At 44.3% G+C, this 23,821-nt stretch overlaps 1 protein-coding gene across 1 annotated transcript in view; it reads left to right on the top strand.

Annotated features, from left to right (window-relative positions):
- The window catches only part of LOC122802390 (E3 ubiquitin-protein ligase listerin-like), a 1,831,112-nt gene that overhangs the window by 265,726 nt on the left and 1,541,565 nt on the right, over window positions 1-23,821 (top strand). Inside the window, exon 6 of the mRNA XM_044072016.1 lies at window positions 17,273-17,463. Coding sequence (XP_043927951.1) covers window positions 17,273-17,463 — 191 coding nt within the window. The remainder of the gene's footprint in view (window positions 1-17,272; window positions 17,464-23,821) is intronic.

Here is a 23,821-nt window from a genome sequence, read left to right as displayed (position 1 = left end):
CACCTAGTTTGCAGTCATCTGCGAACTTTGTCAGCCACAACCCTCCCTTGTTTGCTTTAACATCTGAGAAAAAAATGCCGAACAAGAGGGGTCCCAGGACAGATCCCTGTGGGACACCACTTGTGACTGGCTTTGAGTCTGACATTGCTCCAGCGATTTTAACTTTATGGGTTCTGTCCTTTAGCCAGTTTGCAACCCATCTAGTGACATAAAGGTTTACGTTTAAGCTGTTGAGCTTATCTATGATGTCTGAGTGGGGGTATTGTGTCGAAGGCCTTAGCCAAGTCCAGGTAGGCTGTATGGACTGCTTTGCCCTCATCAATGGCTCTAGTGACTGTTTCGAAAAAGTCAACCGGGTTCAAAAGGCAGGATCTGCCCTTTACAAAGCCGAACTGGGTGGGGTCAAGTGTCTGTAGGTCCCCTGTGTCTCTGTTTATGAGTTCCATAATGATTCTTTCCATAGCTTTGCAGACCAGGCTGGTTAAGCTTATGGGGCAGTAGTTCCCAGGGTCTGTAGAGGTATCCCCTTTGTGGAGTGGGACCACTGTTGCTGTACGCCAGTGTTCAGGTACATATCCTGTAGTAAGGCTAAGGTTAAATAGCATTTTTATGTGCGGGTTTAGCTCCTCTTGGAGTTCACGTAGCACGCAACCCGGGATACCGTCAGGTCCCATTGATGCTGTGTTTTTAGCTTTGTTGAGGGCGGATGTATATCGTGCATACAGCTGCAGTAATCACAGATGGGTTTTCTGCCATCAGGCGGTCCCTCGGTCGGCCGAATTCCAAAGTCTTGGTCTGGCGTCGGTTGTCGTCGCTCTCTCTTCTGACGTCAGTGAGGCCAGAGTATATAAGACACAGCCGACGCCATGTTCTTCAGTCTTTTTTCCCGCACGGTGCCCGAAGCAGAAGCAGTTCGCAAGTGCCAGTCGGCCAGCTCCTGAATTACGAAAATTTTGGAAACCGAAGTCTTCATTAAAGCTAAGTACCCCGTTGGGGAAACTTTTCTTGCCTCAGACCAATGTCAGAAAAAGTTAATAATTGTATTTCTTGTGGGAAGCAAATACCGCATAAGGATTTCCATTCCCTCTGCATACCTTGTTTAGGCCCAGACCACGACGTCTCGGGCTGTCGCTTTTGCACTACCTTCAATAAACGCACTATTAAGCGTCGGGCGGAGTTCGCCCAACACTATTTTGGTAAAGCTTTTGATTATAAAATGTCGTCGGACACTCTGACTACCGTTTTGTCCAAAAACACAAGGAAAAGGACCGACACGCGAGGCCCGCAGTCCCCGCTGACACCATGCCAAAACAGGCTACACGTGGTCCGGTTCTCAGCGAGACGCCTTTGCAGTCCCTGACTACCGACGACACTCCTTTGGCGGTGTCCTCTGTACCCGAGACTGCTGGGACCTCGGCCCTTTCCCAGACTACAACCACCGAAGCCTTTGCTAATGTTGAGCCTACTAATGTGGACAGGTCCACTTCCACCCATGGTGTCTTCAGACCCTCATCTTCTTTTTCCATTAAGGCCTTTACTAAATCCAAAGCAGCCAGGCACCCCAAAAGGCCTGTTGCACAGGGCCCATCTCCAGGTCCCATGCCTAAAAAACAGATGCTTAAAATGGCTGAGGATTTAATTACTCTTATCAGAGGTTCTCAACCCCCTCCAGTCAAGAGACCCAGAGTGGAGGAAGATTCTCCCTCTTCTGATCAGGGATCCATTTTATCAGAACATTCTGATACAGAGGAACACTCTTACTCCCCTTTTGAGGATTCGGATGCAGAACAGTCCATCCCTTCTGTATCTCCTCCTGAGGATTTTTCCTTTGGGGAAACCTTGCACACCTTGAGGGAACACTTCCATTGGGAAGGCCAAGACTTTTCAGATTCTAAGAAAAGGCTTATGGAATTTCTTTTGTTACCTCAACACAGACCTCTGGCGATACCCCCTGTTTTGGACATACTTGATGATGTTTATTCGGAGGCTTGCCTTAACCCGGATTCTCTGCCTCCTGCACCAGTCAAACCTGATAGGTATTACAGAGTACCCAACTCTCACCAATTTCTCTTCAAAAGTCGTAATGCTGACCCTGAAACCATTTCACAAGGCCCCAAGGGATTGAAGGCCTCCACTGCCAAGAATCCACTTCCAGCAGAAAGGGAGTCAAGGTCTTTAGAAAAGTGGGGTAAAAAGGTATATACCTCGGCCACCCTAGCCATGAGGGCCTTAAATTGTCAGTTTCATATGCTTAAATATCAACAGTTCCTGTAATCACAATTAAGGAATAAAATGTCTCAACCTGAACAACCAGATTTAAAGGAGTTACAGGATATGATGCATAGTGCAGAACAAGTGGGTAAACACACTTTACAATGTGGTTATGATGCACTAGAGGCTTCAAGTAGAGCGGCTGCTACAGGATCAGTCATTCGCAGACATGCCTGGCTTAGAGAACAAAACTTGCCTGATCATGTCAAAGCTAAACTTCTAGATGCTCCTTTACAAAGGGATGTGCTGTTTGGTACTAATGCTGAGGAGATACTACGGAAAATGGAAGAAAAGCCAAATCTATGCAAACTGTCAAAGCCTTTTTACAGGTCCAACCACCACGTTTTAGCAGAAATTGGCCTTCAAAAAACTGGTCCTTTCCAGCCACTGACAAGCCCCAAAGAGGTAGATACAGACGCACAAGGGGCAGAGGACAATCACAAGGATCATATAGAGGTCGACAATGGCAAACTCCAGCACCAAGAGGTGGCGAGGACAGTGCACAACAATACAGGAAGCAAACCCAATGACTCCCTCATTTTCATGCCAAGCACGTCTCAGCTGGCAGCACCTTTGGGAGGAAAGCTAGCATTATTTGCAGCCAATTGGCATATTGTCACAACAGACAAATGGATCCTGGACATTATAAACAGAGGCTACAAATTTTATTTTCACACTCTTCCAAAAATGAGAGGCATGCCAAACCTGCCACAGAATCAAAGGGCAGAGGCACAACTACAAATTTCAAAGCTCATAAGCATGAGAGCTATTCAAGAGGTACCTGCTTACGAACAAGGCCAAGGTTTTTATTCAAGGCTTTTTCTGGTACCAAGGAAAGGAACCGACTGGAGACCCATTTTGGACTTATCCATCCTAAACACATTTCTACTCGTACCAAAATTCAAGATGCTCACATTACAGCAACTTCTTCCCATGCTGGGCAAGGAGTTTTGGCTGGTAACATTGGACCTCAAGGAGGCATACCTGCATGTCCCAATCAGACAAAGCTGCAGAAGATACCTCAGATTTCTTGCAGGTTCAATCCACTATCAATTCTCTGCATTGCCCTTTGGCTTATCTACTGCGCCCAGAGTATTCACAAAGTGCCTGGCATCAGTGATTGCCTACTGCAGACTTCAAGGGATACAAATTTACCCTTATTTGGATGACTGCCTGATCCAAGCGGACAGCAAACACATACTTCTGGAACATCTGGCATATGTGACACGGTTATTGCATTCTCTGGGATACACAATCAACAAAGAGAAATCAAGGCTAACACCATCTCAGAAAATAACTTTCCTGGGTGCCAGTTTGGACACAAACACCCAGATGGCCTATCTTACGCCAGAAAAACAGGGGCAACTATCTCATGACTTCAAAATACTAGCAAAAAGTACCAGGCTTACTGCAAGGAAAATCCTGCAGGCTCTGGGATTCATGGCATCTTGCATTCTTTTAATCCCATGTGCAAAGCTGCATATGAGGAAACTTCAGTGGTACCTAAAAAACCTATGGTCTCAACACAGTCACAGTTTGGAAACAATAATACCAATAATCCCATGTTTGCAAAAGGAATTTCTATGGTGGGCCCAAGCATGTCAAGCAAACACAGGCCTCCCATTCTGCAAGCCTCAAGCAAAGCAAGTTATCACAGCAGACACCTCAGATTACGCCTGGGGGGCGCACATGGCGGACAGGTGCATCCAGGGCATATGGTCCCAAAAAGAAAAGCACCTTCACATCAATCAAAAAGAAATGCTAGCAGTAATAAATGCAATTACAGCTTTCAAGGACTTCCTGCATCCAGGGCAATTACTGATAAGAACAGACAACACCACAGTAATGTGGTACATAAACAAACAAGGAGGAACACATTCATACCCCTTGTGCAGACTAGCCATGACTCTTTGGAACTTGGCTCTGGAATGGCAAATCGAACTTCAAGCCCAGTACCTGCCAGGATTGGAAAACACGCTGGCAGACAATTTAAGCAGAAATATGACAGATCCACACGAATGGAAGTTACATCCTCAGGTGTTTACAGAAATAACCCAAGTGTGGGGGAGGCCAGACATAGATCTTTTTGCCTCCCACAGGAATCATCAATTGGAAACGTTTTGTTCAAGGACCTTTCATCCAAAGGCCTGGAGAGTGGACGCCCTTTCATTCAGTTGGGCAGCACGGACAGTTTACACATTCCCACCTCTGCCTCTTCTGCCCAAGGTACTTTTGAAAGCAAGAGCAGACAGACCGAAGATGATACTGATTGCTCCAGATTGGCCACGGCAACACTGGTATCCACTGCTGAGGAGCCTAACACATACTCCTCCCTGGTCCCTGCCTCTAATGCCTCTTCTGCTGACTCAGCACAGCTACAAAACTCTCCACAGTCAGCTGAAAACATTCAATCTCGCTGCATGGAAAATTCCTTAACACCACAACAGACCCTACTCTCCAAGGAGGTGCAGGATGTCATTTTGGAGGCCAGAAGGCCATCTACTAGAAAAGCTTACTCCGCAAAATGGAAGCAGTTTTGTTCTTGGAATGAGAAAAAAGGCCAGGACCCTAGAAAACTGAACTTGCCTCAGGTATTACAGTATCTAGCTGAGCTGCTGAACAGTGGACTTTCATTTTCTTCCATAAAAATCCATGCCTCAGCCATTTCTGCAGAATACAACACGGATCCTCCTTTACTTTCTCACCCACTCTTACGACAGTTCCTCAGAGGGGCTAAGAATATTAGACCACCAAGGAAACAACCAATACCAGCCTGGGATCTTAATTACATACTAGAAAAATTAACATTGCCTCCTTTTGAACCAGCTGCCTCAACAGATTTACAATATTTGTCCTGGAAAACTGCCTTCCTTCTGGCTATCACTTCAGCTCATAGAGTTTCGGAACTACAGGCCCTCATGGCAGTGCGGCCCTTTTTCATTTTCCATCAGGACAGGGTTTCCCTTCGTACCAACCCATAATTTATGCCTAAAGTGGTATCCAGGATAGCTTTAAATCAAGCCATACACCTTCCTACCTTTTACCCCAATCCTCAAAACAAAGGAGAAAGGCTGCTACATTCTTTAGACATCCATAGGCAGCTACGTTACTACTTGGATAGAACAAAGCCCTTCAGGAAATCAGAACAACTCTTTGTGTCCTATGCTGTAGGGGCTCAAGGGAAGCCAGTTTCCAAGCAGACTATTTCAAAGTGGATAGGCCACTGCATACGGTTTTGTTATTCCTATCATGGGAAATCTGTTCCTACAAGTATCAGATCACACTCCACCAGGTCCACAGCTACCTCTACAGCCTTCCTCAGAGGAGTTCCTACCAAAGATATTCTGGAGGCAGCCACTTGGAGTTCTGCACATACCTTCACAAAACACTACCACCTGCCTTTATATTCCAGAACCAGAGCAGGCTTTGCCACTGCTGTTTTGCAGGGCATTCTGGCTCAACCCAGTTCCTCCTAGTACCTACCACCCTGTGCGTAGCTTTGGGACTCTACCCATCTGTGATTACTGCAGCTGTATGCACGATGAACATAGTACAGTTTTGTACCTACCATAAATGTAGATGTTCGAGTGCTAATACAGCTGCAGTACAGGTTTCCCTCCCTCCTTCCCCACTTGGTAAAGGCATGGGGCCTAACAACCTCTTCATACAACCTGACTGGGTTATCCTTCTATGGTTTATTTGCTTGCAACCACTGTTTTTGGATTATATTGCATTGCATGTATACACATATAAGCATAATTTATGTATTGCCTTCCTTCTGGGGGCACCTGACATCTGGGGCAAGAAAGACTGAAGAACATGGCGTCGGCTGTGTCTTCTATACTCTGGCCTCACTGACGTCAGAAGAGAAAGCGACGACAACAGACGCCGGACCAAGACTTTGGAATTCGGCCGACCGAGGGACCGCCTGACGGCAGAAAACCCATCTGTGATTACTGCAGCTATATTAGCACTCGAACATCTACATTTATGGTAGGTACAAAACTGTACTTTCTCACCTGGACATCTGAGATGACAGGGAGATTACATTCAGCTGGGATAAGTATTTCTTCTTTTGGGGGTGAGGGAGGGGAGAAATTTGCACTGAACCTGTCAGCCAGAATGTTGGCAATATCTGTGGGTTCAGTGTATTTTTTGTTGTTGTGAACTAACTCTGAGCATATCTTATAAATGCCCTCAGGCAGATAGCCTAATACCTACCTAGGAACCTATGTTTTTATTACCTCATGTATACTGTACTGTTTGTAAACTTTTTTATGGTGTATGTAATACTTTGTGGAGCTTTTCCTTACAGGCCTCTGCTAAAAAAGGGCACAAGGTCAGTCAGACATTCCAGGTCAACAACTGTCAAATAATTAAATAAATAAACTAGGCATTAATCTGTATGTTACTAGATGGGTAGTAAACTGGTTCACTGATGGATCCCACCTAGTCAAAATAAGGGAAGCCACCTCAAGCAGTAAACCCGTAACAAGCAGTGTACCCCAAGGACTGGTCTTGGGGCCTCTTTTGTTTGGGATATACTTTTTTGAGGTATAGGCCAAACCCAGTGGGCTGTGGCTGACTAAGTTTGCAGATGACTGCAAACTGGGAGCTGTCATCAATTGCCCTAGTGATGTGGACATCCTCCAAGAGGGTCTTGCCCAAACAAATGACTGCTGCCAGAAACATGGCCTCAAATCGAATGCAAAAAAAATGGGTCATCATCCCCTTTGGGGGGGAGAGTGACATCCACACAAATTATCACATTAATAACAGGGTCCTAAGCATGCAATCAGTCGTGAGGGACTTGGACACCCAGGTTGATAGCAAACTGACTTTTTGCCACCATATTGCCTCTGTTGTACAGAAAGCTTTCTATATGGCCCACTTCCTTAGTAAGGGTATTTCATCCAGAGACATGGAGGTCATAACATGCCTGTATTCTTCCCTTACAAGACCCATTATTGAATACAATGCCCCTTTTGGCTGTACCTCACAAAGCACATATGCAACAGCTGAAGAGACCACAGTGGTTCCTCACCAGGAGAATCTAGGGCCTCAAACATCTACCCTACACAGATAGGCTAAAAGCCTGTCCCTCTACTCAGTCTCATACAGACTCCTCAGAGGTGTCCTCTGTCTGGCATACAAAGCAATCTCAGACCCTGCCTTGATGGGAATATCTGCAAGTCAAGCTCCACTTGAGTAACCTGCACGTGTGACCTCAGGCTGGTCTGTGACATCAACAGGACTTATTGGCAGGACAGATTTGGGTCCCAGAGACTCCCTTCTGTAGAAAAGACTCCTTCTCTACATCAAGCAGAGGACCTCATTAACCCTTTTTAAGCGCAACCTGGATAACTGGATGGGGAACAGAAAATACACCACTGGGATTCCACCTGTGTCCGTGCTGGACAGGGACATTGGGTGCCGACTTGTCAGAAATGGTCTAAATACTTGGCTAGGCTTGTAAGAGCCTCAGGGCCAATAGCCTAGTAAGTTCCTGTGATTCTAAGATCCTGACTGTGTGTCAGATGTGCTAAAAAAATTCATTCGTCAGACACATTATGGAATTTAACATCTAGTTTATCTACCGTGGCATCTTGTCTACTTCCATGGATGTCTTTGTCACCTTATTCCTTTCTCATCAGAAACACTGTTGAATAAAATATCTTGTTGGGAATGTATGTCTCTAAGCAGCCGGTAAAACTTGTAAGGCCCCACAGATTGCTAAAATAATAATATCTAGTTTCAGCCATTTAATATGCCTGAAATCTCAGTCTCTTTAGTCAGTCTGTTGCAAGCTCCTGAGAGGCGATCTTTTTCTAGTTTTGTTGTGAAAGCTGCCTTGTTCAAGTAATGCTACCTCCAAAGACATAACTCTTCACTGTAATTCACTTGGTGTAACCAGCTCATTAGTGTAGAGGAATAAAGCTCTGATTACATTGTAGATGGTCTGAGTTCAAATAGCAGCTTGGGCACCTCTGGGAACTGCCTGGGAAGGACTGGAATGACCTTCACTTATGTCTGCAGCCCCTCACTTAATGTAGATTGGTGTAAGATGAAGAAGGCAGTTGCTATGGTACAAACTGAGGTGGGAACCCTGATGTTCATCGTGTTTCACTGTTGCAGTCATTACACTTGGGTTATCCTGCTGGCAGGCGACCTGTAGTCGGCCCGAGTTCCAAAGTCTTGGTCCGGCGTCGGTTGCTGTCGCATCTTCCCTGACGTCAGTGCGCCAGGGGTATAAAAGTTGCAACCGACGCCATTTTCTCCAGTCTTTCTTGCCGCGCGGTGCCCGAAGCAAAAGCAGTTCGCAAGTGCCGGTCGGCCGACTCCTGAGATTTTCAAAATTGAATTTCAGAACCGAAGTCTTCAATAAAGCTAAGTATCCCATTGGGGAAACTTTTTCTTGCTCCAGACCGATGTCAGTAAAAGTTAATAATTGTATTTCTTGTGGGAAGCAAATACCTCATAAGGACTTTCACTCTTACTGCATTCCTTGCCTAGGCCCTGACTACGATGTCACTAGTTGTTGGTTTTGTGTTAGATTCAATAAACGCACTATCAAACGTCTGTTTGATTTTGCCTTGCATTATTTTGGACGACGATTTAGTTATATAATGCCGTCGGAACAACCGACGACCGGAATGTACAAAAAACACAAAGACAAAGAAAAAGACGGGCATCCGAGGTCCAAAACCGATGACGAAGCCTCTTCTAGGCCAGTCGCCGGTTTGCCAGTTCTCAGTGAGGCTCTTTCGCAGCCGCTGACACACACTACCTCAGAGCCACAGGCCTTAACCGACAGCCACGTGGAGACACCGAGGCCTGTGGAAACTCAAGATAGTGGGCCTACGGAAACTATACCCTCAGATGGGTCCAGAGCCGCTGAGCAGGCACCGGCTTCTGAAAGTGTTTTCAGACCTTCACAGCTTACAATTAAGGCTACTACAGCAGCAAAGGCAAAGTCCAAAACACCATTAAAGACAAGGAAACAAGTGCAGCATTCTCCAGAACAGTCATCCATGCCAAAGAAACAGATGCTTAAAATGGCCGAAGACCTTATTACTTCAATCAGGGGCTCCCATCCCCCTCCTGACAAAAGGCCTAGGCAAGACACTGATTATGATTCCTCTGATCAGGTTTCCATTTCCTCTGATTCTTCTTCTGATCAGGGCTATGCTCTCCCGCCCTATGAGGGCTCTGATGCTGAAGAGTCTATTCCTCAGCCTCACCGCCTGAGGATTATTCTTTTGGGGAAACCCTGCACATCATGAGGGAGCATTTCCATTGGGAGAGCCAGGATTACTCAGAATCCAAGAAAAGGCTCAGAGATTTCCTTTTATTGCCTCAGCACAGGCCCCTGGCTATCCCCCTGTGCTTGATATTGCAGATGATGTTTTTTCTGAATCCAGTCTGTCTCCAGATTATTTACCCCCTGCACCAGTAAAACCAGACAGGTACTACAGGGTCCCTGACTCCCATAAATTTCTTTACACAAACCCCGCTGCAGACCCAGAAACAATTTCTCAGGGTCCTAAAGGGGTTAAAGCTTCCACTGCCAAAAATCCTGTCCCCTCAGATAGGGATTCCAGAGCTCTGGACAGATGGGGGAAAAAAGTTTACACTTCTGCTACTTTAGCTGTAAGAGCTTTAAACTGTCAGTTTCACATGCTTAAATATCAACAGTATCTCATGTCATTGTTAAAGCAGAAAATGGTTACAAATATAGAAAGTCCTGACAGTAAAGAAATGCAGGATTTATTGCATGCAGTTGAACAAGTGGGAAAGCATACTCTGCAATGTGGTTTTGATTCATTAGAGGCTTCTTGTAGAGCCGCAGTTACAGGATCAGTTATTCGAAGACATGCTTAGTTGAAAGAACAAAGTTTACCTGACCATGTTAAAGTAAAATTATTGGATGCTCCTCTACAGCATGATACTTTGTTTGGTGTTAAGGCAGAAGAGGTGTTAAAGAAAATGGAGGATAAAGCAAAGTCAATGCAAACAGTGAAAGATTTCTTACAGGTACAACCACCTAAATTTAGCAGAAACTGGCCTTCAAAAAATTGGTCCTTTCCAGTGTCAGACAGGCCACAAAGGGGCAGATACAGACGCCCAAGAGGCAGATCTCAGCCCCAAGGCTCCTACAGACCTAAACAATGAGGTGCTTCAGCCCCCAAAGGAGGAGAAGACAAATCACAACCTTACAGGAAACAGTCACAATGACTTCCCCCTGCAAATGCCAAGCTCTTACCAGTTGACAGCACCCCCTAGGGGGAAAGCTAGCACTTTTCTCAAAAAATTGGCACATGATCACCCAAGACCAATGGTTACTGAATATAGTTTCTCAGGGGTACAGGTTCCACTTCCACACGCTTCCAAAACCAAAAGGTATGCCAAACCTGCCACAAAACCAATGGGCAGAGGCACAAAAACAGATTGCTGCTCTTATGGATATGGGAGCTATTCAAAAAGTTCCACAAGAAGAACAGGGACAAGGATTTTACTCAAGACTTTTCTTAGTACCCAGAAAAGACAAAGCCTGGAGACCATTACTGGACCTGTCAATACTAAATACTTTCCTGGATGTTCCAAAATTCAAAATGTTAACACTACAACAACTTCTGCCCATGCTGGGCAAGTAGGCTTGGCTAGTTACTTTGGATCTCAAGGAGGCATACCTGCACGTCCCAATCAGACAATCGTGCAGAAGATACCTCAGATTTATAGCAGGCTCAATGCATTACCAATTCTCTGCACTGCCCTTTGGCTTATCTACTGCGCCCAGGGTCTTCACAAAATGCCTGGCGCCAGTAATTGCATTTTGCAGACAAAAAGGAATTCAAATATACCCCTACTTGGACGACTGCCTTATTCAAGCAGAGAGCAAGGACATTCTTCTAAAGCACCTGGCGTTTGTAAAAAGATTGCTAATTTGCCTAGAGTACACAGTAAAAAAAAGAAATCAAAACTAGTGCCCTCTCAAGAGATAATATTCCTGGGTGCAAGCTTAAATACAACTGCCCAGATGGCTTATCTGACGCCAGACAAACAAAGGCAACTGACTCATTACTTTCAAGTGATGGCAACAAAGACCCAGCTCCCTGCAAGAAAAATTCTGCAGGCCCTGGGTTTCATGGCATCCTGCATTCTGCTAATTCCATATGCAAAACTGCATATGAGGAAACTACAATGGTATCTAAAAAATGTTTAGACTCAGCATTGTCACAGCCTAGAGACAATCGTAACTTTGATTCCCTGCCTACAGCAGGAGTTTCGATGGTGGTCCCAGGCCTGTCACCACAACAAGGGACAGCCTTTCACCTTACCTACAGCCAGGCAGACAATAACAACAGATGCATCGGATTATGTCTGGGGAGCACATATTGCAGGAAAATGTATTCAGGGCACGTGGCCCAAGGAACAAATGCATCTTCACATCAATCAAAAAGAGATGCTAGCTGTACAGAATGCCCTGACAGTCTTCAAGGACCTAATACATCCAGGACAACTATTAATAAAGATGGACAATACCACAGTTATGTGGTACATAAACAAGCAAGGGGGCACACACTCCTACCCCCTATGCACAAGCCATGACTTTGTGGAACACGGCACTGATCTACCAGGTACATCTGCAAGCACAATTCCTGCCAGGAACAAAAAATACACTGGCAAATGAACTAAGCAGAAATCTCATGGATCCTCACGAATGGAAGCTAAATCCACAAGTGTTCAACATGATAACAAGGGAATGGGGACACCCAGACATAGATCTTTTTGCCTCCCCTCACAATTGCCAAATACAGAAATTTTGCACAAGGACTTATCACTCTCAAGCATGGAATGTGGATGCTCTATCATTCAGCTGGAAAAACCTGACAGTCTATGCCTTCCCTCCAATGCCTCTTCTCACCAAGGTGCTTCTAAAAGTCAAACAAGAGAGGCCAAAAATGATCCTGATTGCACCAGACTGGCCACACCAGCACTGGTACCCAATCCTAAAGACTCTGTCCCAAGGACCACCTTGGCCTCTACCGCAAATCCCTCATCTTCTGACACAGCAAAACAATCAGATTCTGCACAGTCAACTCAGAACCTTAAACCTGGCAGCATGGTAGATAATGTAGCCAATCAGACTGCACCTCTCTCTAAAGCTGTTATGGATGTAATTTTGGAAGCCAGGAGGCCCAGCACAAGGAAATCTTATGCAGAAAAATGGAAGAGATTCTGTGCTTGGAACCAGGCACAAGGGCTCGACTCACTGGTCCCTAATATACCTCAGATTTTACAATACCTGACTGAGATGTTGAACAAAGGCCTATCTTTTTCTTCTATTAAAATCCATGCCTCTGCCATTTCAGCTCACTACAATATGGATCCTCCTATTTTTTCACATCCTCTACTACGACAGTACCTCAGAGGGGCAAAGAATATAAGACCCCGTAGGAGAGCACCAGTACCTACTTGGGACCTCAATTTTGTTTTAGAAAAACTAACACTGCCTCCATTTGAACCAGCCAGCACTGCTGATCTAAAATACTTGTCATGGAAAACATTAGGCATTGATGGCTGTGGAACCTTTCCTCATCTTTCATCAGGACAGGGTTTCTCTCAGGACAAACCCAACATTCATGGCAAAAGTGGTTTCCAATGTGGCCTTAAATTAAACAATTTATTTGCCTACTTTCTACCCAAATCTCCAGAATAAAGGGGAAAAACTTCTGCACGCCTTGGATATACACAGGCAGCTACGTTTTTACTTAGACAAAACAAAAGCTTTCAGAAAAACTGAGCAACTGTTTGTAGCATATGCTGCAGGATCACAAGGAAAACCTATTACAAAGCAGACAATCTCCAAATGGATAGGACACTGCATCCGCTTCTGTTATGCACAACATGGCAAATCAGTGCCTAAGGGCATTAGGCCTCATTCCACCAGAGCAGCAGCCACTTCAGCAGCTTTCCTCAGAGGGGTACCAACCAAAGACATATTAGAAGCTGCAACCTGGACCTCAGTGCACACTTTTACCAAGCACTACCACCTACCTCTCTACTCCAAATCCAGAGCAGGCTTTGCCACTGCAGTTCTGCAGGACTTGTTAGCCTCGCCAAATCCAGTCTAGACCCAGCCACCCAACCTCAGCTTTGGGATTCTACCCAAGTGTAATGACTGCAACAGTGAAACACAATGAACATAGTACAGTTGTGTACCTACCATAAATGTAGATGTTCGAGTGTATTCACTGTTGCAGTCCAGGTTACCCACCCACCACCACCCTCTTTGCTTTTCAACTCTATACAACCTATGTGGTGTATTTGCTTGTAGATGAAGGAAATGTTTATAGTATTATATGCATGGTTGTTTGGCATATTTTTATCTTTTCAGCCTTCCTGTCTGGGGGCACCTGACATCTGGGGCAAGAAAAACTGAAGAATATGGCGTCGGTTGCAACTTTTATACCTCTGGTGCACTGACGTCAGGGAAGATGCGACAGCAACCGACGCCAGACCAAGACTTTGGAACTCGGGCCGACTGCAGGTCGCCTGCCAGCAGGATAACCCAAGTGTAATGACTGCAACAGTGAATACACTCGAACATCTACATTTATGGTAGGTACACAACTGTACTTTTTTACCCTCCAGAGGAGCAAAAGAAGGCCTCCCTCTCTTGTCTTTCTGTTGCTCCTTCACCTGGATTTCTGTTAGTGCTGGTTGCTTCAGAGCAGATGTAACCACCTCTGTCACCTGCGTTAGCATTGATGTACCTACCTGCTCATCAAAATGGGGAATGTGACCAGAAGATTCCTGTGCCTACTTGATCAGAGCCAGTCACTGTGAGTTCCAGTCCTATGAATTTAGTTTCATTACATCCCCCAGGGTGTTCAAATGCACGTCAGCTGTTGCAGCTTGCTTCTATCTAAAGGGTACACAAATGTTCCTTTACCTGAATGACTGACTGTTAGCAGTCTCAGCAATGGAGTCACCCTACTGCAGCTGTTGAGGTTCTTGGAGAGTTCACAGAACACTGCAAATTCCCAGATAGAGCTGTTGCAAGTATAGGTTTCTACTGGATGTACCTATTCTTTCCCCAAACAGAATCTCCCGTCTTTAATCCAGAGTTCATTTATTCTTCAATGCGCCTAAATTGGCATACATTTTATTTCCCAAGGTTCTGGGTCTAATGACAACAACAATTTTATTGGCTTCTTTTTCCTAAGTACCAAATGAAGGCCCTGCAGTGCAGATGGGGATGCAGTGGAAGAAAAATACTGACCCCATGTCCCTTTTTCATCTCAAAGGTTTGCCATCAGCATCTTCAACAGGAAAATTGTTTGCAGAGCTTTCTTTTCACATCTCCTTTGTCAGAATAAATATCACTACAGGTGCGCAGATTCATCCCCCCCCCCCCAGAATGGGGGATAGACTTTGTGTGGTGTAGGTGGCCCATGAACAAGGACCAGTACCTGACAAATTCAAGGATTTAACAATTGTGTAACAAGACAGTGATCCTTCTAACATTTCAGGCTTTACACAGCCTCTTTCTGGAGTGTGTGATTGCCATCCACTGTGGCATGACAGTAGTCTGGTACATCAGAAGTGGGGTAGTGCGCACTTTTTCCCCCTCATTTGAGAAGCATGCAGCTGTGGGAAAAGGAAAAAAATAAAAAAAACTTTCTACTAGCAACACACATACCCAGCTGGGTAAATTCTGTAGTCAGCAAGTTTAGCCATTGTTTACTGATGCCTCACAAGTGGTCCTTCAGTTACTCAGTGGTAAATTCTCTCATCCGACTATGGGGAAGACCTTGCTGTGACCTCTTAGCATCAAAAACTGACTTCAAATGCAGTTGCTGCTGCTCCTGAACTCTTCCACATGTTGTGGTCCAGCAATGGCAACCAGCTCTAATGAAGTTTCTGCAAAAGACCAAATACACAAGACCAGGGGCATCCTCCTATCCCAGACATGCAAGATTTAATTTGCCATAGCCTTATCTATTAGACAAACCTCTTTTAAAAACAAAAAAAACAACAACAACAAAAAAAAAACACAAAAAAAATGCCTCAGACATTCTCATGAACTTATTTAAGACATTTGGTACTATTGCTGCTGAATAATGACAGTCTGCAGTACTGGTATTTCACTTCAGCATTGCCAACTGCACCCCCTCAACAGCTTGTGCCCAATGCAGTCATCCCCTTTGTCCTACCCTAGGTATGGATCTGACCATATTATATGCAGTAGATATGTAGGAAATTCTGTTAAACTCAAAAAGATTTATTCTAAGGCTTTAAATCTGAAACCTCAAACTGTGAGTGCTATTGTCCTAAGAAAGGACTTCAGCTTACAAAAGCTTTATACACTGGAGGAAGTACTTGGTTTTAACAAGGATGATTTATACATAGCTTACTTGCATTAGGAGATGGGAAAATGCAGCAACAAATGTTTTTTCAGCACTAAGTTATTAGCTGCTCTCTGCGGATGAGAAATGTTGATATATCACACTTCTGTAATATTACCCTGTAAATTAGTCACTGTCAGACCCCTGTGGTCAACAGTGTATGTATCTGTGACTGTTTTCTAAGGCTGTTTCAAGTTAGTGGTAGAAAAATATAAAAATTTGTATACGAGGTGTTAAGTGGCTGAAGCTTGAAGCTAATCATCTGCGAAATCTACTTGTACTCCTATTATATAGACCCTACAACACGAAGTAGGAAACAAATAGAACTGTTAAATGTATCAAATAAGTCACTGTCACAACCCTATAGATTAACAATGTACTGTTATTGCTAGTTGCTACCTAAACCTATGAGATTTGAGGTAGTGTTGAGAAAGAAAAAGATGTGTTGTGTCCTAAAAGGCAGATAAGACAACAGCTCATACCCCGATGATTGTGAATTTTGTATGAAACATCTTTTTAGAGTTCATTGCTTTCAGTGTATAGAACTTTTTGTCGGATGGATTTTTTTTTAAGACAAAAGCACCCAGAGCTACCCTGACTTTGTGGCACAGAGGGATATAGACCCAACTGCAACTTGGATGACCCAAGTTTGACTAGTGGCTTTTGAGGCTGGAGTAGCCGGGTAGGGTGAGCAAGAGGTATGTGGCTTTACAGTGGCTCGCTTGCCTAGGAAGAAGGGTTATGGTGATTCCTGTCTCTGTGATCACCTGGTGGTCCAGGAATAGGCCCAGTCTCTCTGAGAATGAAGTCTGTGTGTGTGTGTCTGTGTGTGTGTCTGTGCGCGCGTGCATGGGCTACCCAAGCCGGAAGCAGTAGTCCCTATGAAGGCATGTCATGGAGCCAGTCTTCTTCCATGTCAAGGGCATAGACATTCCCTCTACAGTGATGTAAAGCCCACATCACTACTAGGTGTGGGGTTATGGCTGCATAAACTAAGCGCCCTAATGGCTTCCAGAATAACAGCTCCACGATCGACTCTCGCCTCATAGAGAACAAATGGGAGGGGAGCATTATACCTCTCCCACTCCATGAGGAACAAGTGGGCCAAGTATTTTGTGACAAGTTCAAGGTCATCAGGCAGCAGGATGCGCGCGCACACAAACACACACACACACACACACACACACACACACACACACACACACACACACACACACACACAAATATATACATATTGTACGTATTTTATAAGAAACCACAAACTGAGTTTGTGTGTGCGTACATGCGTGTATGCGCATGTGTGCATCTGTATATATGCGCGCACACACACACACACACACACACACACACAAACACTTGAGTGTACTTTTGAAACTGGGAGCTGGGTAAATAACCACAAAATGAGCAGTGTTTCAATATTCTCTTGTTTGAAATGCTGCAGTGTTACCTTTAAAGTGATGTTTTTCTTACTACAGTAGACCAGGAGATTCATGTTAGTTGTTAGTGTGAAATAAGTAAGGAATGGTGTATGGTATTATATGCTATTCATATGTTGATGCACTTTTTCCATTTCTTTTTTTTCTGTATAGGACTGCTGGAACTATGTGAATGCCAAGAAAGGAGTTTTACCAAAACTTTGGACAGTACTGAAAGAAGGAGGGCGAGGTTTGGCTGTTGTCATACACCCCAACCTCTTGCCATTCATTAGCAAACTTCCTCAAGAAATTATTGAACCAAAGGCCGAGTTTTTCAATACTTTCTTTAAGAGCATGATTCTAGGGTATGTTTTTATCTCTTTTTTCTTAGAACAAACAATAGTTCAGAGGAAATATGTAGACTTAAAGTATTCAGTAACATAATTTATGCTGTTTTTATTGATTTCTCCATTATTTTTTCTTGGATGATTTACAAACATTAATTTCTTAGTTCTTTTTGCTTCTTTCTCATTCCTGTACACCTCTTTTTTTTCTTTTCACTTTGTAGTTTTTGAGATGACAGTGTTCTAAAGTACCACTTTATATGCTTTTGTCTTTGTTTTTCCTTACACTTCACCACAGATCTTACGCTCATGTATACTCATCTCACCCATATTTCAAAGCATTCTCTGATTACCTGCCTTTATTGGCTTAATTATTTATTTTGATGCATCACCAGTTTCTTAGAGAAATGTTCTTACAGATCTCGTTTTAAAGACGGTTTATCTTCCTTCCCTTTCTCCTTGTTTTTGTAGTTGTGTTCTTCAAGTATTGGGGCACTTCATTTGCAAACTAGTATCTTTTAAGGCTCAGGATCTTACTTTCTGGAGCCTTCTGTATTTGAGGAAGCTCTTTGGATAGTCTTGTCCAGTGTCCTGTTGTGCAGCCTTTCTAAGAATCTTGAATCTCTCTCTGGTTCAGGTGGAGTGGGTGTTGGTGTGGAGGTGTAACTTTTGGCATTTGCTTTGTATTCTTGCACCAAGATTTGATCCACAAATACTCTGTTAGTCTACTGTTTATTCTTGCTGCTGGTTTAGCTTGCCTTTTAGCTTGTGCATTTTAATTATTTCTTGTATTCATTGCCTAAAAGACATATAATTGTCATCAACATCCCTTTTTCCATTTTTTTTTTTTTTTTTTTTTTTTTTTTACAGTGGGTGGGTGTGTCATGCCAACCATTGTCCTCTCTCCTTATTCAGTGCTACTCTCCTACCTTCTTCAACAGTCATGCCTGACCAACGCAGGTCTACTCCTACACAATTCATCCATCTCTTTGCTGGACACCCTCCTTTCCAGTGGCCACCTTCTTGTTTGCCCCAAATCATCATCTTCAGATTGTCTTCTGCTTTTCTACACATGTGGTCAAAACACAGTAATCTGCCCTCTTTGACCTTCTGTGCAGTTGAAGCTACTTTGGCTACTGCTCTCATGTCCTCATTTCTTTCTGTCCCACACTGTGCATCCTACCACTCATCAGAGGCACTTCATCTCTATCACCTCTAGCTTCCTCAACTGCTCTGCCTTAACTGCTTAGGTTTCTGTATCCTATATTAGAGCTGGTTGCACCACTGTTTTGTGCACCTTGCTTTTCAGCTTCTGTATCATTTTTCTGTTATGTGTTAACCCTGGCACTCTGTGGAAATTGGCTGCAACTGCTCTGATTCTAGCTTTGATCACCTCATTCAGAATTCCTTCCTTTTTAACAACCTGTCCCATATGAAGCTGCTTTACCGGTCCAGTTATCTTCCCTTTTGTCTCATGTCTCAGTTTCTTCTGATTTTTTCCCATTTGCTGCCATTACAACTGACTTATCTGTACTCTGTTTCATCCCATGTGCTTTCAGTTTTGCATTCCCTTCCCCTATTCTTTGCTGAAGTTCTTGTTCAGATTCTGCCTGTAATGCCACATCATCTGAATGCAGATCAGTCCCCTCAGACCTGTTTACTAATGTAGTCCATCACCAGTATGAACAACAGTGGACAGTGTGCTGAACCCTGATGCACACCCACTCCCACTGGGAACTCCTATGCGAGACTGAACATTGTTTGTACTTGTGTCATTGGGTACTTGTGTATAGCCAGCGCTAATTGTATCAATGTTTCTGAGACTTCAAACTGGACTGCTGGACTGCCCAAATCAGATTTCCTGGGACCTTGTCATATGCTTTTCTGCAAATCCAAGAATGCCCAGTTGCACTCTTTCCTCATCTATACCTTCTTCTTCTCCATTACCAGTCTTACTTCAAACATCTGGTTGGTTGTCTGCATCCTGGTCTGAATTCATACTGCTTATCTTCCATCCTATTTTTTACTACTCTACTTATTCGTTTATCAGTCACCTTGTCTGGTACTTTCATGCAATCTGACAAGAGTTTAATATCGCTGTACTGCTCACAGTTGTGAACGTCGCCTTTATTCTTATACACTGGCACTAGTATGCATATTCTCTAATCATCTGCAATACGCCTTTCTTGCCATATCATTTTGAGTACCCTTAGAAGCCATTCTTCTCTGTCTCACCCAACATCTTGATTTTATCTGCCATGACCTCATCTGAGCCTGCTGCTTTCCCAGACTTTTTTCCCCTTAGTGCTGTTCTTAGTTTTTTTAGGATGGTCTCCTCCTCTTCTTTCATTTTAAGCTGCGTCTGGGACAATACAGTTTTTGTGTGGTTTTCTTCATTCAGAAGCTGTTGGAAGCATTCCTTCCATTTGTCTTTGATATCCTGTGGATCTTTCTGTTTTTGCCTTACAACCTTGTAAAGGTCTTGTTCTGTCTATCGAGTCACTTTTCAGAAGCTGGTAGAGGGCCTCTGATGTGTTTTGTTTGCTGCTGCAACTTTGCTCTTAACCATCCAGTATTTGTTTCATAACCTGGTCCTTCATTTCTGTCTCCCACGTTTTCCTGCATTCCTCCTTTCTTTTGTTGACTTCATGGGCTCCTGATTTCCACCACTAAATTTGCTTATGTACTCTGCTTCCATAATTCCTTGATTTCTTGTGCTTTTCTCTCCATTCAACTTCCAGGACTTCAGCTTAGTCTCTGTTGACTGCAGAGCCTTCTCTGACTTCTGCTTGGAGCTGATTGTAACAACCACTGGCTTATGCTCTGGGACACCTGCTTCACTGGGGATGTCTCTACCTTGGATGGGTCTGGAGCTGCTGTGCAGGCACCTGCTTCTGAGGGTGTATTCCGTCCTACCAATGTTCGAATCAAACCAAAGACTTAATTTTTAGCCTAAACTATCAAGTTTCTTAAGCTCAGAGTACGCACTACGCCTAGAAAACCAATGACCAAAGTGCATGCTCAGGCTCCCATGCCACAAAAACAAATGCTTAGAATGGCTTAAGACTTTGTTACGCTAATTAGGGGAAGCCAGCCTTCCCCTGCTAAGAGACAAAGAATTGAGTTACCTTCTGATTCTACAGGCCAGGACTCTGATCCTTCTTATTATCAGGACATGCCCTTAGCCTATGAGGATTCAGATGCAGAGGAATCCATTCCCTCTGCCTCCCCTTCAGAGGATTTTTCTTTTGGTGAAACCTTGCATACTTTAAGAGAGCATTTCCACTGGGAATGCCAAGACTATCCTCAGTCCAAAAAGAGACTCAGAGAATTTTTAGAGTTGCCTCAGCACAGGCCTCTAGCTATACCCTCTGTCCTGGATGTTGTAGATGTTTTTATGGAATCCAGTCTTACTCCGGACACATTACCTCTGGCCTCTAAGAAATATGACAGGTACTACAGAGTACCTGATTCCTGCAAATGTCTTTTCACAAATCCTGCTGCTGATCCAGAGATCATTTCCCAGGGACCTAAAGGTATTAAGGCTGCTATAGCCAAAAATCCTACCCCTTCAGATAGGGATTTCAGAGCTTTAGACAGATGGGATAAGAAGATATATACCTCTGCAACTCTTGCTGTCAGGGCATTAAATTGCCAGTTTCACATGCTGAAGTACCAGCAGCATACTATGGAACTAATTAAACAAAAAATGGTAATATTTCCAGATTGTGCAGAAAGTAAAGATTTACAAGAGCTAATGCATTCTGCAAGCCAAGTTAGTAAGCATACTTTGCAATGTGGCTTTGATGCCCTAGAAGCATCTTGCAGGGCTGCAGTCACTGGTTCTGTACTGAGAAGACATGTTTGGCTGAAGGAGCAAATCTTGACCATGTCAAATCCAAATTACTAGACGCTGCTTTAAATAAGGACTGTTTGTTTGGCACCAAAGCAGAAGAAGTTCTTAAAAAGATGGAAGAAAAAGCTAAATCTATACAAACTGTTAAAAAAGTCTTACAAGTGCAACCACCTAGATTCAGTAGGCATTGCCCTTCAAAACACTGCTCCCTTCCAACCCCTTCCAGGCCTTCACAGACAAGACCCAGGGGAAACAGGCCACCTAGACTACAGTCTCTGGGTATGTAGAGATCTAAGCAATGGAGTATCCCCACCCCTAAAACAGGGAGTGGTAAGCCACCCCCTATGGAAAAAGTTCACAATGACTTCGCAAATCTACTTTTCAGCCCTGCCCAAGTGCTTGTGCCCCTAGGAGGAAAACATGCCCTTCATGCAAAAAATTGGATGACCATCACTCAGCACCGATGGGTCCTCAGCATTGTATCCCAGGGGTACAAATTATTTTTCCATTCACTGCCAACCCCAAACGGGTTTCCAGACATTCCTCCAAACCAGAGGGCAGAGGTTCAAAAACAAGTACATTCCCTGCTCAATATCAGTGCTATTCAGCCTGTTCCAGTAGAAACAAGGGGTCAGGGTTTCTACTCCAGACTTTTCCTGGTGCCCAGAAAAGAGGGCTCTTGGCGCCGAATCCTGAATCTTTCAATTTTCAACATCTTTCTGGTGGTCCCAAAATTCAAGATGCTTACCCTGCAACAGCTTCTCCCTATGCCAGCCAAGGATGCCTGGTTAGTCACTCTAGACATCCCCATAAAGGAGTCATGCGGGAAGTATGTACGTTTCAGGGCAGGATCTATGCACTATCAGTTCTCTGCACTTCCCTTTGGCTTATCTACTGCACCCAGAGTATTCACAAAATGCCTGTCTCCAGCCATTGCATTCTGCAGGCAGAGAAATATCCAAATTTACCCATACTTTGATGACTGCCTGATTCAGGCGGACAGTCAGGAATTGCTGCTTCAGCACCTGGCATTTGGAAAAAGCCTTCTCACTTCATTGGGGTACACCATCAACGAAAAGAAATCTCAACTGGTACCCAGTCAAAAAGATTGTATTCCTGGGAGCAAGCTTGGACACAACTTTCCAGATGGCATTTCTCACTTCATCCAAACAGGTCTATTTGACAGACTACTTCAAACAAATGGCCACCAGAACCCAGCTATCTGCAAGAAAAATACTGCAAGCCCTAGGGTTCTTGGCCTCATGTATTCTGCTAATTCCATATGCAAGACTGCATATGAGGAAACTTCAATGGTACTTAAAAAGGCTTTGGTACCAGCATTCTCAGGACCTGGGAACAGTCATTCCTATCATACCTTGTCTAAGGGCAGAGTTCCTTTGGTGGGCAGAGGCATGTAACCACAACAAAGGGCTGAATTTCACTCAACCCCATGCCGCCCAAACCCTGACAACAGATTCAGAAGACTATGCATGGGGGGGCTCACATGGCAGGCAAATGCATTTAGGGCTACTGGAGCCCAAGGCAGATTCTCCTGCACATCAATCAAAAAGAGATGCTAGCTGTACAGAATGCTCTGACAGCTTTCAGATAACTAATCTTTCCAGGACAACTGCTGATAAAAACAGACACCACCACAGTTATGTGGTACATAAACAAGCAGAGGAGAACCCATTCTTACCCACTGTGCAGGTTAGCCATGGCCCTGTGGAACACAACTTTGAGTAACCAAGTCCATCTACATGCTCAATTTCTGCCAGGCAAACAAAATTCACTGGCAGACGATTTAAGCAGAAATCTCCTAGACTCACACGAGTGGAAATTGAAGCCCAACACCTTCAAACTTCTGATCCAGAAGTGGGGGACACCAGAGGTGGATCTCTTTGCCTTCCCCAAGAACCACCAGTTAAGCAAATACTGCACCAGGAACCCTCACAGCAGGGCCTGGAAGGTGGATGCCCTATCCTTTCAGTGGGAAAACCTCTCAATCTATGCCTTTCTCCCTCTGCCCCTTCTCTCAAGAGTACTACTCAGGATAAAACAAAACAGGCCAAGGGCAATTCTGATTGCCCCGGACTGACCACACCAGCAGTGGGTACCCACTCCTGTGCAGCCTGACAACGCTGCCAACCTGGCACCTATACCAGACTGCTACCCTGCTGTTTTAGCAGGAAGGACAGATTTTGCATCCACAGTTGCAAACTCTAAACCTTGTAGCCTGGCTTATCATTCTTGAAGCCAGAAAACCTAGTATTAGGAAATCTTATGTTGAAAAGTGGAAACGATATTGTTCTTGGATTCAGTCTAAAGGCATGGACACAGCAGTGCCCTCCTTACCTCTTATCCTGGATTACATAGCAGAGCTACTCCACAGAGGCCTATCCTTCTTCTCCATTAAGATTCATGCCTCTGCCATTTCGGCTCATTATAATACTGAGCCACCTCTATTTTCTCACTCTCTCATCAAATAGTTCCAGAGAGGGGCTAACAACTTAAGGCCCCCAA

The sequence above is a fragment of the Protopterus annectens genome, chromosome 5.part0, assembly GCF_019279795.1.
Source record: "Protopterus annectens isolate FY-2018-M chromosome 5.part0, PAN1.0, whole genome shotgun sequence".
Taxonomy (NCBI): Eukaryota; Metazoa; Chordata; order Ceratodontiformes; family Protopteridae; genus Protopterus; species Protopterus annectens.
The sequence above is the reverse complement of the archived record's forward strand: the minus strand, read 5'-3'. Positions and strand labels throughout refer to the sequence as shown.